Raw genomic sequence first — 13,482 nt, forward strand, 5'->3', positions numbered from 1 at the left:
TAAAAATATTTATATATTTATGGATAAAATGATATGGTTGGGATTTGCTTCAAAGTAATATGGGAAGAAGGGAAGAGGGCAGAAGAATAAATGAAATAAGAATTGCCATAACATCTGATCCCATCACTTCATGCCAAATAGATGGGGAAACAGTGGAAACTGTGACAGACTTTACTTTTTTGGGCTAAAAAATCACTGCAGATGGTGACTGCAGCTGTGAAATTAAAAGACACTTACTCCTTGGAAGAAAAGTTATGACCAAACTGGACAGCATATTAAAAAGCAGAGACATTACTGTGCCAACAAAGGTCCGTCTAGTCAAAGCCATGGTTTTTCCTGTGGTCATGTATCGATGTGAGAGTTAGACTATAAGAAAGCTAAATGCCAAAGAATCGATGCTTTTGAACTGTGGTGTTGGAGAAGGCTCTTGAGAGTCCCTTGGACAGCAAGGAGATCCAACCAGTCCATCCTAAAGGAGATCAGTCCTGAATATTCACTGGAAGGACTGATGCTGAAGCTGAAACTCCAATACTGTGGCCACCTGATGCAAAGAACTGACTCACTGGAAAAGACCCTGATGTTGGGAAAGATTGAAGGCAGGAGGAGAAGGGGATGACAAAGGATGAGCTGGTTGGATGGCATCACCGACTCAATGGACATGGGTTTGAGTAAACTCCGGGAATTGGTGATGGACAGGGAGGCCTGGTGTGCTGCAGTCCATGGGATTGCAAAGAGTCAGACATGACTGAGCGACTAAACTGAAATGAACTGGGACAGTAATAATAGAGATTTTGTCCAAAATCTGTCATATGGCGGTTGTGATCGTATTTGGAAATGGAAACCTTTCCAAACAAAAATAAAATTAATTAAAAAAAAAAAAAAAGAATTGCCATGAGTTCTTAAAATCCCAAGCTAGGTAATGGGTATATGAAGGTTCATTATTTGATTCTATTTTTAAATATTTGGATTTTTCCACAAGAAATTAATAACAAAACAAACATGGATATGCCAGCCCGTTTAAGAAACAGTATATTCTCTTTTTATTTTATTTTCATTTAGATACTCTTAAGTGACGATTTTAGGCTTCCGTGGTTGCTCAGCGGTAAAGAATCCACCTGCAATGCAGGAGCCACAAGAGACGCGAGTTCGATCCTTGAGCAGGGAAGATCCCCTGGAGGAGGGCATGGCAACCCACTCCAGTATTCTTGCCTACAGAATCCCATGGACAGAGAGCCTGGTGGGCTACAGTCCACAGGGCTGCAAAGAGTTGGACACAACTGAAGCAACTTAGCATGCACAGAAGGGATGATTTTAAAAGTTTTCATTTCGATAAGCTGAAAGAACTAGTCTAACTCCTAGTGGGATTTAACTCCTGAAAGTTACTCATTTTACTATAGACAAAAAGCTCCTAGTTATTTTCCAACAATGAAATACGTAGTTAAGCAAAAGATAGGAAACACACACACACCGTTGACACAGCCGCAAAATTAACCCACTGCCATCACTCCATGGCTGTAAGACTAGTGCTCTCTTCTCTGAGTGTTGTTCTGTGATAAGGGTCAAATACCTATCCATAACCTAGAAGACGTGAGGATAAATTCAGTCACAAATCCACTAAAAGTTCACTCTTCTTTGGTTTTGATTAAGAAAATGTCTGCTTTATCAAAGCCCAGCTCCTTCTGCACCCTGCTGGTCTAAATACAGGCATCAGAAGAACCCTCTTGAGGCTCTGCAACTTTGCTTGGCTCTGCTTCCACTTACCAGACTCCAAGAGCATCACGAAGCTCTCACTGCCGTCACTGTCCACTGAAATCCGGTCTTCAGGGCCACTATTATCCAACGAGACACCATCAAATGACTGCTGGGATACTGTCCTCTTCATGGAGAAAAATCGGAGTCGAGCAGCACCTCCACCTACGGGGGCTGCCACCCCTTCATCTACCTTGGCCACAGGCTCCCTGTTTGAAAACAAAAGCAGAAACCATGAATGTGGCTTAGAAGGCACGTTGTTTCGTTCCCTTGCAATACCCACCCTTTTCAGCCAAGAAAGTTATTGTAAGCATAAACTATGAGGTCAACTATTACCTTCTATAGAAGGGGGTCACACCATTTTTCAACTGTTGGGCCTTTCTGAACCCTCCTATTCCAGCATTTCAAACTGCATAGGCAGTTCTCCCATGTCAAATGTCAAGGTTATTCAGGATTATCCTATCTATAGCAGAGACCTACTATCTACGGCACTGGTGCTTATGAATTGTACCCAAAGCCATTCCTCAAGCATTTACTGAATAACTTCTGCATACAAAGCACCACACAAGACACTGGGCAGTGGTGGGCAGTGACAAATAAGACACCCCCTGTCCTCAAAAAAATGTGTATTCTATCAGGAGAGAGGGGACTATATGCAAATAACATTATACGGTAGTAAGTCACACACGGTAAGAGGGACGGGGTACAAGCCAAAGGCTAGCCAACGCCAAAAAAGGGAAAGGATGAAAAGAAGGGGATGAGGAATGGCTCTGAGGAAAGAGATGATGTGTGAGGTGGTCCTTGAAAAACTGTGAAGGAGACAGCACAGAGGGCCTTCTGTGGGGAAGAATCAGCCTGAACAAAGTTGTGGCACCAGAAAACAAAAGGTGCCTTGCAGACTAGCAAGCAGCTCAGCTCAGCTGGAGCACAGGCTTTGCTGGGGAAGAGCAACAGAAGACAAAGTTAGAAGGTTTCTTTAAAGAAACTTGTAAAGACCTTTTGAGTCCACCCTCCTATGATATAGGTGAAGAAACTGACTCAGTTTCAGCTAAAGGTAGAATTAAGAAGAACCCAAGTCTCCTAACTTCTTGCTAAGTCTCTTTTCACTTAACCACATGAGTTGCAGCCAGATCACAGGAAACCCTGGATAAAAGACAATGCATGAAAGTGCTCTGAAAGCTATGACGTGTACGAGACGGATGAGAAATCTCTGTACTGTCCACTTAATATTGCTATGTCACTAAAACTGCTCTAGAAAATCGTCTATTAAAAAAAAATAATGTGCCATATGGATATATCACAATAATTGATAATGCCACACTAAGAAGTCCAAACTCAACTCAGAAAAAAGAAAAGGCCAGAAGGGTTTAGAATAGGGAAATAATAGGATTACACCTGTGTTTTAGGAAGTTTGACCTGCCTTTTTCAAATAAGCTAGAGATGGAAAGACATCCAACAAGGAAATCAACTAATAGTCTACTAAAATACTCCACCTGTGGGAGCAGACAGGAAAAATTGATGTGAGACTCCCTAGAGCCCTATACTCAGAGTCACCCTCCTAGGAGCATTAGTATCTAAAGGAGAATTCATTAAAAAGTAACTTCTCAGGCTTCATCTCAGACCTACTGGAAGAGGAACTCTGCGGGTAGGGCTCAGCACTCTGTGTTTCAACAAGCCTCCAGATGATTCTGAAGTACGCCTAAATTTAAAAGTATGGTCAGAACCTGACAAATGCCTGGAAAAGGCAGAGCTTGAATGAGCAGGAGAATGAGGCCACCCAGAAAAGAAAGAAAAAAAGAGCTGGTCTGGGATAAGGAATTTAGTTTTACACATGTGAGGTTCAAGGCACCCCTGGAGATCCATGTGGAACTATGTGCAGTAGATAGTTTTAAAGGAACAGCAGGGGAGGGAAGGAAATCAGGACTGAAAACAAGGACTCTTGCAGAAGTGAGGCAATGGACAAAATAACCAAGAGAAAAAGTATAGCTGACCCTTGAACATCACAGGTTTGAACTGCACAGGTCCACTTATATGTATTCTTTTCTCAACAGTACCTATTTTAGTACTACAGGGCTTCCCAGGTGGCTCAGTGGTAAAGAATCCACCTGCAATGCAAGAGATGCAGGTTCAATCCCTGAGTCAGGAAGATCCTCTGGAGAAGGAAATTGGAGCCCACTCCAGGATTCTTGCCTGGGAAGTCCCATGGACGGAGGAGCCTGGCGGGCTACAGTCCATGGGGTCCCAAAGAGTCGGGCACGCCTTAGTGACTGAGCGTGCACACTCAGTACTACATGATCTAGTTACTTGAATCTATGGATGCGTCGAAACCACAGATATGCAGCAACCATTTTATAGGTAACTATAGGTAAGGCCAACTATAAGTTACATGCAGATTTTCAACTGCATTCAGTGCCCCTAACTCCCATATTGTTCAAGAGTTAACAAAATGTATTCAAAAATGCAAAGTGACCTAAATCTGAACGTTTGGCAAATTCATCTTAAATGAATGAAGAACTTTAAATTTTTTAACGTTTAAAAGAACCTTTAAACAATTTAAAAGAACCTTAAAATGTTTGTAGTGTGTGACCCAATAATTCTACTTCCTAGGTCTTATTCTAATAAAATCTTTATTCTAAAGATTTTATTCTAAAATAAAATAAAAGATTGAGACATGAATAAAGAGTCATGTTCACAAAAATAAGAACATTTACAACAGCATTGGTTTCACCTGAGAAAAAAGTAGAACCAGACTAAATGACCCCCCAAGCCTAGATTGTGAACTGGATGAATAAATTATGATACCTCTATTTGCAAGAATATAATAGACCAATTCGCCAAAGAATTGATGCTTTTGAACTGTGGTGTTGGAGAAGACTCTTGAGAGTCCCTTGGACTGCAAGGAGATCAAACCAGTCAATCCTAAAGAAGATCAGTCCTGAATATACATTGGAAGGACTAATGTTGAAGCTGAAGCTCCAATACTTTAGTCACCTGATGAGAAGAACTGACTCATTGGAAAAGACCCTGATGCTGGGAAAGACTGAAGGCAGGAGGAGAAGAGGACAACAGAGGATGCGATGGTTGGATGGCATCACCAACTCGATGGACATGAGTTTGAGCAAGCTCCAGGAGTTGGTGAAGGACAGGGAAGCCTGGTGTGCCGCAGTCCATGGGGTCGCAAGGAGTCGGACACAACTGAGCAACTAAACAACAAAAAAAATAGAGCAATTTAAAATTATATATTCAAATACTTCATGAATGGGAATCTTAAAGTGAATAAAACTGGAAATTTTCTATATTCTATAGAAATAACATAATCCTATTTACAAATGTATGTATTTCATATGTGTAAACACATACGAGCATTCACATGGATACATAAATATATGTATAAAATCTGGAAGATCCAAAAGTCGATAAGGGCTATCGCTGGATAGTGTCAGGCTTTCCAGGTGAACCTAGTGGTCAAGAACCTGCCTGCCAGTGCAGAAGACATGAGAGACATGGGTTCGATCCCTGGGTTGGGAAGATCCCTTAAAGGAGGGCATGGCAACCCACTCCAGTATTGTTGCCTGGAGAATCCCACAGACACAGGAACCTTTGCAGGTCGCAAAGAGTCGACACAACTGCAGCAACTGAGCACGCCATGCATGCGCTGGATAGTGTCATCACAGTGGCTTTCATGTTTTCTTCTTTATTCTTTTATTTTCTATATTGTCGACAAAATGAACACAAATTATTTTAATAATTTTTTGGTGGGGTGGGCGCCATGCCATGTGGCATGCAGGATCTAAGTTCCCCAACCACAGACTGAACCCAGGCTCTTTATGGTGGAAACATGGAGTCTTAATCACTGGACCACCAGGGAAGACCCCATTTTTATAATTTAAAAAATAAAACGATGATAAAAATGATCAGAATATGGATAGCCTAGTGCTGTGGAACAGTTACATTTATAGGATAAAAGGAAGAAGAGAGCAGCCAAGGAAAAAGATGACTACTTCAGAGAAGTGTGAGTAACTGCGCAGGGTTACAAATACTCAGGATGGACTGACTGGCAGGGCTGACTGCACAGGGAGTCCTGGAGAAAGAGGACTGAGAAAAGGCCGCCAGCCTGGGCAGTGGGTAAGTCGGTGTTGGTGTTTGAACGAGTCCATGTCACACACCTCTTTCTTTTCTCCTTTCACCTCTCCTCTGTTCCCAACCCTCACCCATCTCCATTTGGAAAAGGCAGCACATTTGGTGACTGGGAGTTCAGGCTCTCAATCCTCACCCCAACACTCACAAGCTGTGTGATCTTGAGTAAGTTTCTTACCTCTCTGAGCCTCAGTTTCCTCATCTGTAAAATGGGGAGTGATATTAGTTCCTTCCTTATAGGGTTCTTATAATTCATTGGGTTAATACTGTAATATTTAGGACAGTTTCTGACACATAGAAAGCAGTCAATAAATGTTGCCTAGTATTATTATATAATTTATCTTTTAAGCTTTCCTTCTCTTTCCTCCTAGGCTATCTTGGCCAAGCAGGTAGTAGCCCACTTGCAGGCTTTGCTTTGAGACCAATTTAAGAAAATCCTCTTAAACAAAAGCTCTAAAGCCATTGATCTTCTCAGCAAAAACTTTCCATAGTTCTCATTATGCTTTCTGAAAGCACAGACATTCGTGGAAAAAATCTATGCCTTCCCTCCCTTCTGACTGCACATTTCTATGTTTTCTGTTCACTCCCTGCTGTAGCCCCGATGCCTAATGCAGGGCATCGTGTATAGTACGGGCTCAGAAAATACTTGTTACATGAATGGATGAAATTCTCCCTTCTTTATTACCCTGGCAGATATTGATAGGAGTACCAGAAAGAGCAAATCCAAAGCTCCAGCTTTTCAGTGTATAAAAGACAGGATCCATGGGCTCTAGTCTCTGAAGCCTCCATTTCCTCAGCTATAAATTGGGCTACAAACATCTGTAGCAAACTCCATAGACTGTTGTGGGATTACGTCAAACAAAATATTACCCAAGGGCCCACAGAAAAGAATAAAATATCATACTGGCATTATTATTCTGATACAGTATATCTGTATCAACAATAGGGAATCAGTGAAAGAGATAACTTGATGCTACGAAACAATAAATGTTGACTTGAAAATTGCCCAAGACCAGACTAAGATACATGGAGGCCCGTGAAAATTCATGGGATTATGTTGTTTTATTATAATTCTGGGTTCTCCCCCATCACAGGATTAGATGTAGTCCTGAAAATAAAATCTCTCTGACTGAAATGCCTATTATCCTCTAAATACCTGAAAGTTCCTCTGCTGCTCTCCAGGCAACTCTGAAAACTAAAGCCTTTGCCACATTAACTAGCCCATTTTACACACACTCCTGGACTACAGGCGCTTCCCCGTCTACAGGTGTGCATGGCAGGAGGCCTGAGCCCTGTGGCCAGAGCCAGCAGGAAAAGATGAAGCGACTGAGGGAGGCAGAGAACCACTCACTTGGCCGGGGGCAGAGGCAGCACCTTGTGCATGGCGGAGGTCATCCGGTCTCTGCCCAGACTGAAGGCATCCCTGGTCAGTGACACAGCCTCCTTGGTGAGGTCCATGGTGGCATGCAGTGCCTCCTTGGTGGCATCCTTGGTCATGTGGATAGCACTTGATAATTCTCCTTCTATGTTCTTCACAGGAATGAGATCTCCCTGTCCATTCAGAGCAGAATCCCTGCTTCCTGGGGGCTTCAACGCAGCTGGTGAGCCAGATGCTTGGGCTCTGCTCGGTCTCTTGGCCTGTAAGGAATCAGCTGCCTCATAGCCCTTCCCTGCCTCCTGCTGGGCAAGAGAACCTGCATCCTGTACTTCTCCGTTGCTGTGGAGAGGCAATGGCCTGTCCTGGGATGCACCCAGATGTTCACTGCCACTGTCTTCTGGAACCTTCTCGGGGCTTGCTGGGCCCTGTTCTGAGGAGGCGTCAGACTTCAGCTCCCGGTCCTCTGAAGGAGACAGCTCTGAGTCTATGAGGCTGGTAGTATCTGAACCCTCACAGTCAGCCTCATCAGCCCCAGGGGGAGGATGCATGAGCAAAGCCACCTCCGCGCTGGGAAAGAGGATGCCAATGCAGGCTGTCTGGTCCTGCAGGGGAGCCCCAGTCATGGCCTCTGTATCCTTAGTCAGCTGCTCCTGAAGACCCTGCAGCACCTCCTTCAGGCGAAGGAGGGCCAGGTACTGGTAGTGGTCGAGCCGCAGGCGGACGTGAGCAGGGGAGTGCACGAGCACGTGCATGCCCGCCGTGTCCTCCAGCTCCGTCAGAGGCCCGTTGCTGTCCACACCGCCGCTGCCTTCTTTCAGGATCTCCGTGACTTCCGGAAGGCCTGACAGGCTTTTTAAATCATGCTCAGTCTTCGACCTCTGATGGGACATAGTGTCAGGGGCCAGGGCCTCAGAATGGACAGGACTGCCAAAGCTGGCGGACGGTTTCAGCCTCCCTTCTGTGGCCATACGCAGCTTTCGTGCCTGCGCTTGTTGCCAGCGGAGGGGCTGGCAGGCCCAAATGGACAAGGGGAAGGCGGCCACAAAATTCAAGGTGTGGCCTTTGAAGTTCTCTGTTCCCTCAAAGTCCAAGGAGATCTGGGTGAAGTGGATGGACCAGAGGTCTTGGGAAGCCTTACACCTCTGAGGGGGGAGAACACTAGACTGAGGGAAGCAGGAATCCATCTGGAAGGCGTGATCCATAAAAAACATGTGCAGAAGGCTGAAGCCACCTGGTACCTTGGGAAACTGAACATAACTGGAATGAAAGAACTCAGTAGCAGCAAAACCCCGGAAGAGACTCTGGAGGTCTGGACAGCTACAGTATGGAGCGTGACGCGTATTGGTGGCAGTCATGCCTGATGCACAGAGGACAAGGGACTGGGGACGATGCAACACAGCTCGCTCTCTCTTCTCCAGCGGGAAGCTCACCTTCAGAGAGAAAATGAAACCCAGTTCAGAACGGCCAGCTGAGCACCTCTGCAACCCACCATTAATACACGCATGACAGACCATTTGGGTTGTAAAACTGCTTTCCTTCTTTCTATCCAATGGGCAGAGCAGAACCTTGAATTACAGTCATGGTAGAAATGCAACTGTGGCTGCCAATAGGGAACAGAAATCCCATTCTCTACCCTACCTTCAACCAGAAGGCATCCAGGCGGATGTCCAGATGTTCATCTTTCTGGCTGGAATCTTCCAGCTTGTAGATAGCTTTGAACTGCTCCAAGCTGCGGTACAAATCCAGGCAGAAGAGGTTTCCCCAGAGTAAGCTGACAGGATCCATAGTAAATGTCAGACCATTTAACTGAATGTAAAGATTGGCACAGGGAACTGGAAAGCAGAGAAAAAAGAATTGCCATGAATGAAGTAACTGCTTGACTCTTACTTACCAGCTAATATTCATTTTATTATCAAGACAGCAAAGGTACTGCACTTCGCTGGTGGTCCAGTGGCTAAGAGTCCACCTGCCAATGTAGGGGACACGGGTTTGATCCCCGGTGCCAGAGGATCCCACATGCCAGAGGGCAACTAAGCCCATGTGCCACAACTACTGAGCCGTGCACCTAGAACCTGTGCTCCGCAACAAGAGAGGCCAACACTGAGAAGTCCACACACTGCAACCAGAGAGCAGCCTCTGCTCGCCACTAGAGGAAGCCCACACACAGCCACAGAGACCCAGCACAGCCAAAAACAAATAAATTAAAAGAAGAGAGAGCCAAGGAATCTTCTGGGCAGAGTTTTCAACAAAAGTATGGCACACTAACTCAAACGCCTAAAACTCCTAACAAACAGAATAGGAGCGGAGACTCCAAGGCTGACTAATGTGAACAGGATGAGTTAGACAGGAGGAAATGACCAGGGCAGATGCTTACCTGGCAGCTCCTGATTATCAGGGAAGTAATACTCTGTGAACTCAATATGAATGGCAGAGACCTGAGTAGGGAGGTTGTGAAGCTTCCGACTGCAGGACAGGAGTGTCGATGGCTTCTTACTTGGCTGTCCAGCTGTTGAAACCTAGGTAACCACAAGTGGCTGTTAGCATCTGTACCACACCCCAAACAGAATTTCCAGTTTCCTCTGAGGTAGGATAAAGCCTCTATCATTAATTCTTCCAGTGTCTGTCACGGGGAGTAGAGTGATTTTCACATGGATGCCAGGCATCCTCACACCTGACAAACACGATCTATGAGTTCATCTTTCTCATGAAATGTTTGTAGCAGGGTATGCAGAAGAATTATATCAGACCATTATATCTACTGTGGGCAAGAATCCCTTAAAAGAAATGGAGTAGCCCTCATAGTTAGTAAGAGTCTGAAATGTAGTAATTAGGTACAATCTCAAAAACGACAGAATCTCTTTTCATTTCCAAGGCAAACCATTCAACATCACAGTAATTTAAGTCTATGCCCCAACCACTAATGCCGAAGAAGCTGAAGTTGAATGGTTCTATGAAGACCTACAAGACCTTCTAGAACTAACACCAAAAATAGATGTCCTCTTCATCATAAGAGGACTAGAATACAAAAGTAGGAAGTCAAGAGATACTTGGAGTAACAGGCAAGTTTGAGCTTGGAGTACAGAATGAAGCAGGGCAAAGGCTAAGAGAGTTTTGCCAAGAGAACGCATTGGTCATAGCAAACACCCTCTTCCAACAACACAAGAGAAGACTCTACACGTGGACATCACCAGATGGTCAACACCAAAATCAGATTGATTATATTCTTTGCAGCCGAACTTGGAGAAGCTCTATACACAGTCAGCAGAAACAAGACCAGGAGCTGACTGTGGCTCAGATCATGAACTCCTTATTGCCAAATTCAGACTAAAATTGAAGAAAGTAGGGAAAACCACTAGACCATTCAGGTATGACTTAAATCAAATCCTTTACAATTACAGAGAAAGTGACAAATAGATTCAAGGGATTAGATCTGATAGACAGAGGCCTGAAGAACTATGGACGGAGGTTCATAAAACTGTACAGGAGGCAGTGATCAAAACCATCCCCAAGAAGAAGAAATGCAAAAAGGCAAAACAGTTGTCTGAGGAAGCCTTACAAATAGCTGAGAAAAGAAGAGAAGTGAAAGGCAAAGGAGAAAAGGAAAGATACATCCATCTGAATGCAGAGTTCCAAAGAATAGCAAGGAGAGATAAGAAAGCCTTCCTAAGTGCTCAATGCAAAGAAATAAAGGAAAACAATAGAATGGGAAAGACTAGAGATCTCTTCAAGAAAATTAGAGATACCAAGGGAACATTTCATGCAAAGATGGGCACAATAAAGGACAGAAACAGTATGGACCGAACAGAAGCAGAAGATATTAAGAGGTGGCAAGAATACACAGAAAAACTATACAAAAAAATATCTCAATGACCCAGATAACCACAATGGTGTGATCACTTACGTAGAGCCAGACATCCTGGAATGTGAAGTCAAGTGGGCCTTAGGAAGCATCACGATGAACAAAGCTAGTGGAGGTGATAGAATTCCAACTGATCTACTTCAAATCCTAAAAGATGATGCTGTGAAAGTGTTGCACTCAATATGCCAGCCAATTTGGATAACTCAGCAGTGGCCACAGGACTGGAAAAAGTCAGTTTTCATTCCAATCCCAAAGAAAGGCAATGCCAAAGAGTGTTCAAACTACCACACAATTGTACTCATTTCACATGCTAGCAAACTAATGCTCAAAATTCTCCAAGCTGGGCTTCAGTACGTGAACCGAGAAATTCCAGATGTTCAAGCTGGATTTAGATAATGCAGAGGAACCAGAGATCAAATTGCTCACATCCGCTGGATCATAGAAAAAGCAAGAGAATTCCAGAAAAACATCTACTTCTGCTTTATTGACTGTGCTAAAGCTTTTGACTGTGTGGATCACAACAAACTGTGGAAAATTCTGAAAGAGATGGGAATACCAGACCACCTTACCTGCCTCCTGAGAAATCTGTATGTGGGTCAAGAAGCAATAGTTAGAAGCAGATATAGAACATGGACTGGTTCCTAATTGGGAAAGGAGTACGTCAAGGCTGTATATTGTCACTTGGCTTATTTAACTTATATGTAGAGTACATCATGCAAAATGCTGGACTAGATGAAGCACAAGCTGGAATCAAGATTGCCATGAGAAATATCAATAACCTCAGATACACAGATGATACCAGCTTTAAGGGAGAAAGCAAAGAGAAACTAAAGAGCCTCTTGATGAAAGTGAAAGAAGAGCGTGAAAAAGCTGGCTTAAAACTCAATATTTGAAAAACTAAGATCAAAAGAAAAAAATGAAAAAAAAAGAAATAAAAAATGAAAAAACAAACAAGAAAAAAAGATCATGGCATCTGGTCCCATCACTTCTCACTTCATGACAAAGAGATGGGGAAAAAATGGAAACAGTGACAGACTATTTTCTTGGGCTCAAAGTCATTGCAGATGGTGACTGCAGTCATGAAATTAAAAGATGCTTGCTCCTTGGAAGAAAAGCTATGACAAACCTAGACAGCATATTAAAAAGCAGAGACATGAATAATGAATGAACTGCTTCCCTGCCTCTTTGCAGCCCTGTTTTCCCATATCATGGGCTCCTTACCTGGTGGATGTCCAAGTCATCCACCCTTATGACCAAACAGCTAGAGCGCAGGCGATTCCATGCTGGAGGCCGAAAGACTGTCTGCCGGCCCTGAGAAGGGCTTCTTTCTAGGGGGCTCTTTCGAGGACTGGAGAAAGAATCTAAGTAAAAATAAGAAGGTGGGAAAGAGATTCAGATACATTCAATTCTCATTAGTAACAGAATTCAGAAAGTAAAAACTCTTAAGATCGTTAATGGTACATGTAGAAAAGAGCTTGTCAACACTGGCAAGCTTCTGGAGGGAACTCAAAAATCATCTTCTCCTTCAGACCAAGGCAACAGAGATGAATACTGAATAGAGATGCTAACAACTGCTCTTCCACATTGCAGCTCTGCCTGGAGACAAACAGGACCCATAAAGAAAAAAAGTCACGAATGTCTCTTAGTGCAATAAAGTTACATAATTAGCCAGGCCAGTGCTTTATTGCCACTGGATACTCAAAAGGCAAATGCCAAGTGACAAAGTTAGGAGATTCCTCCAGCTCCTCATAACCCACCTGCTTTCCTCCGGAAGGAAGAGTCTACCCCCAGGTGCCAGGGTGGTTTCACATCTGTCTCCTCATGCCACTTCTCCATCTTACTCTGAAATTCTGTCACCAGCTTCTGAGCCCACTGGCCTCGGGTCTCCATGGCTTCACAGTGACGTACCCAATGTTTACAGCTGTCACCTGTGCAACAAGTCAGAAAGATTTTAGTCCAAGATCATGATCCAATGTCTTAATTTTTCTTTTCCATTGGTATAGCTTTCCATAGTTCAGAATCTGATCCCTTACCACCAATCCAAAATTCTCTAAGATAAGAAAAAATTATCTAGTGAGAGCACTCAAGTTCTTCTGGACTCTGTATGTGATTTTTCCTAAGGCTCCCTAAAGGCCAGCTGCTGACTGCTGCCTCTTTGACCATGGACCACTGGAGAGGCTCTAAAATTAGTGGAAGTGAGGGGCAGAGCACAGAATCAAAGGCCACATCTCAGGCACTGCCTCCCCTCCTACTTCTCATCAATGATAAAGAGTCATCAACAGCAGACTCTGCAAGTTTCCAGAGATGTCCTCTTGAAAAAAGACTATAGCCAATGCCTCTCTGAGCCTGTGCCGCAGTC

General features: G+C 43.9%; 1 protein-coding gene across 1 annotated transcript in view; it reads right to left on the reverse strand.

The window, feature by feature from the left end:
• UHRF1BP1 (UHRF1 binding protein 1) overlaps positions 1-13,482 on the reverse strand; it is a 77,704-nt gene that overhangs the window by 11,925 nt on the left and 52,297 nt on the right. The window contains exons 10-15 of the mRNA XM_040249064.1: positions 12,881-13,051; positions 12,345-12,484; positions 9,639-9,780; positions 8,903-9,096; positions 7,238-8,694; positions 1,762-1,958 (exon numbers count right to left, since the gene is read on the reverse strand). Of these exons, the coding sequence (XP_040104998.1) occupies positions 1,762-1,958; positions 7,238-8,694; positions 8,903-9,096; positions 9,639-9,780; positions 12,345-12,484; positions 12,881-13,051 (2,301 nt within the window). The remainder of the gene's footprint in view (positions 1-1,761; positions 1,959-7,237; positions 8,695-8,902; positions 9,097-9,638; positions 9,781-12,344; positions 12,485-12,880; positions 13,052-13,482) is intronic.

Source organism: Oryx dammah, unplaced genomic scaffold, assembly GCF_014754425.2.
Source record: "Oryx dammah isolate SB20612 unplaced genomic scaffold, SCBI_Odam_1.1 HiC_scaffold_11, whole genome shotgun sequence".
Lineage (NCBI taxonomy): Eukaryota > Metazoa > Chordata > Mammalia > Artiodactyla > Bovidae > Oryx > Oryx dammah.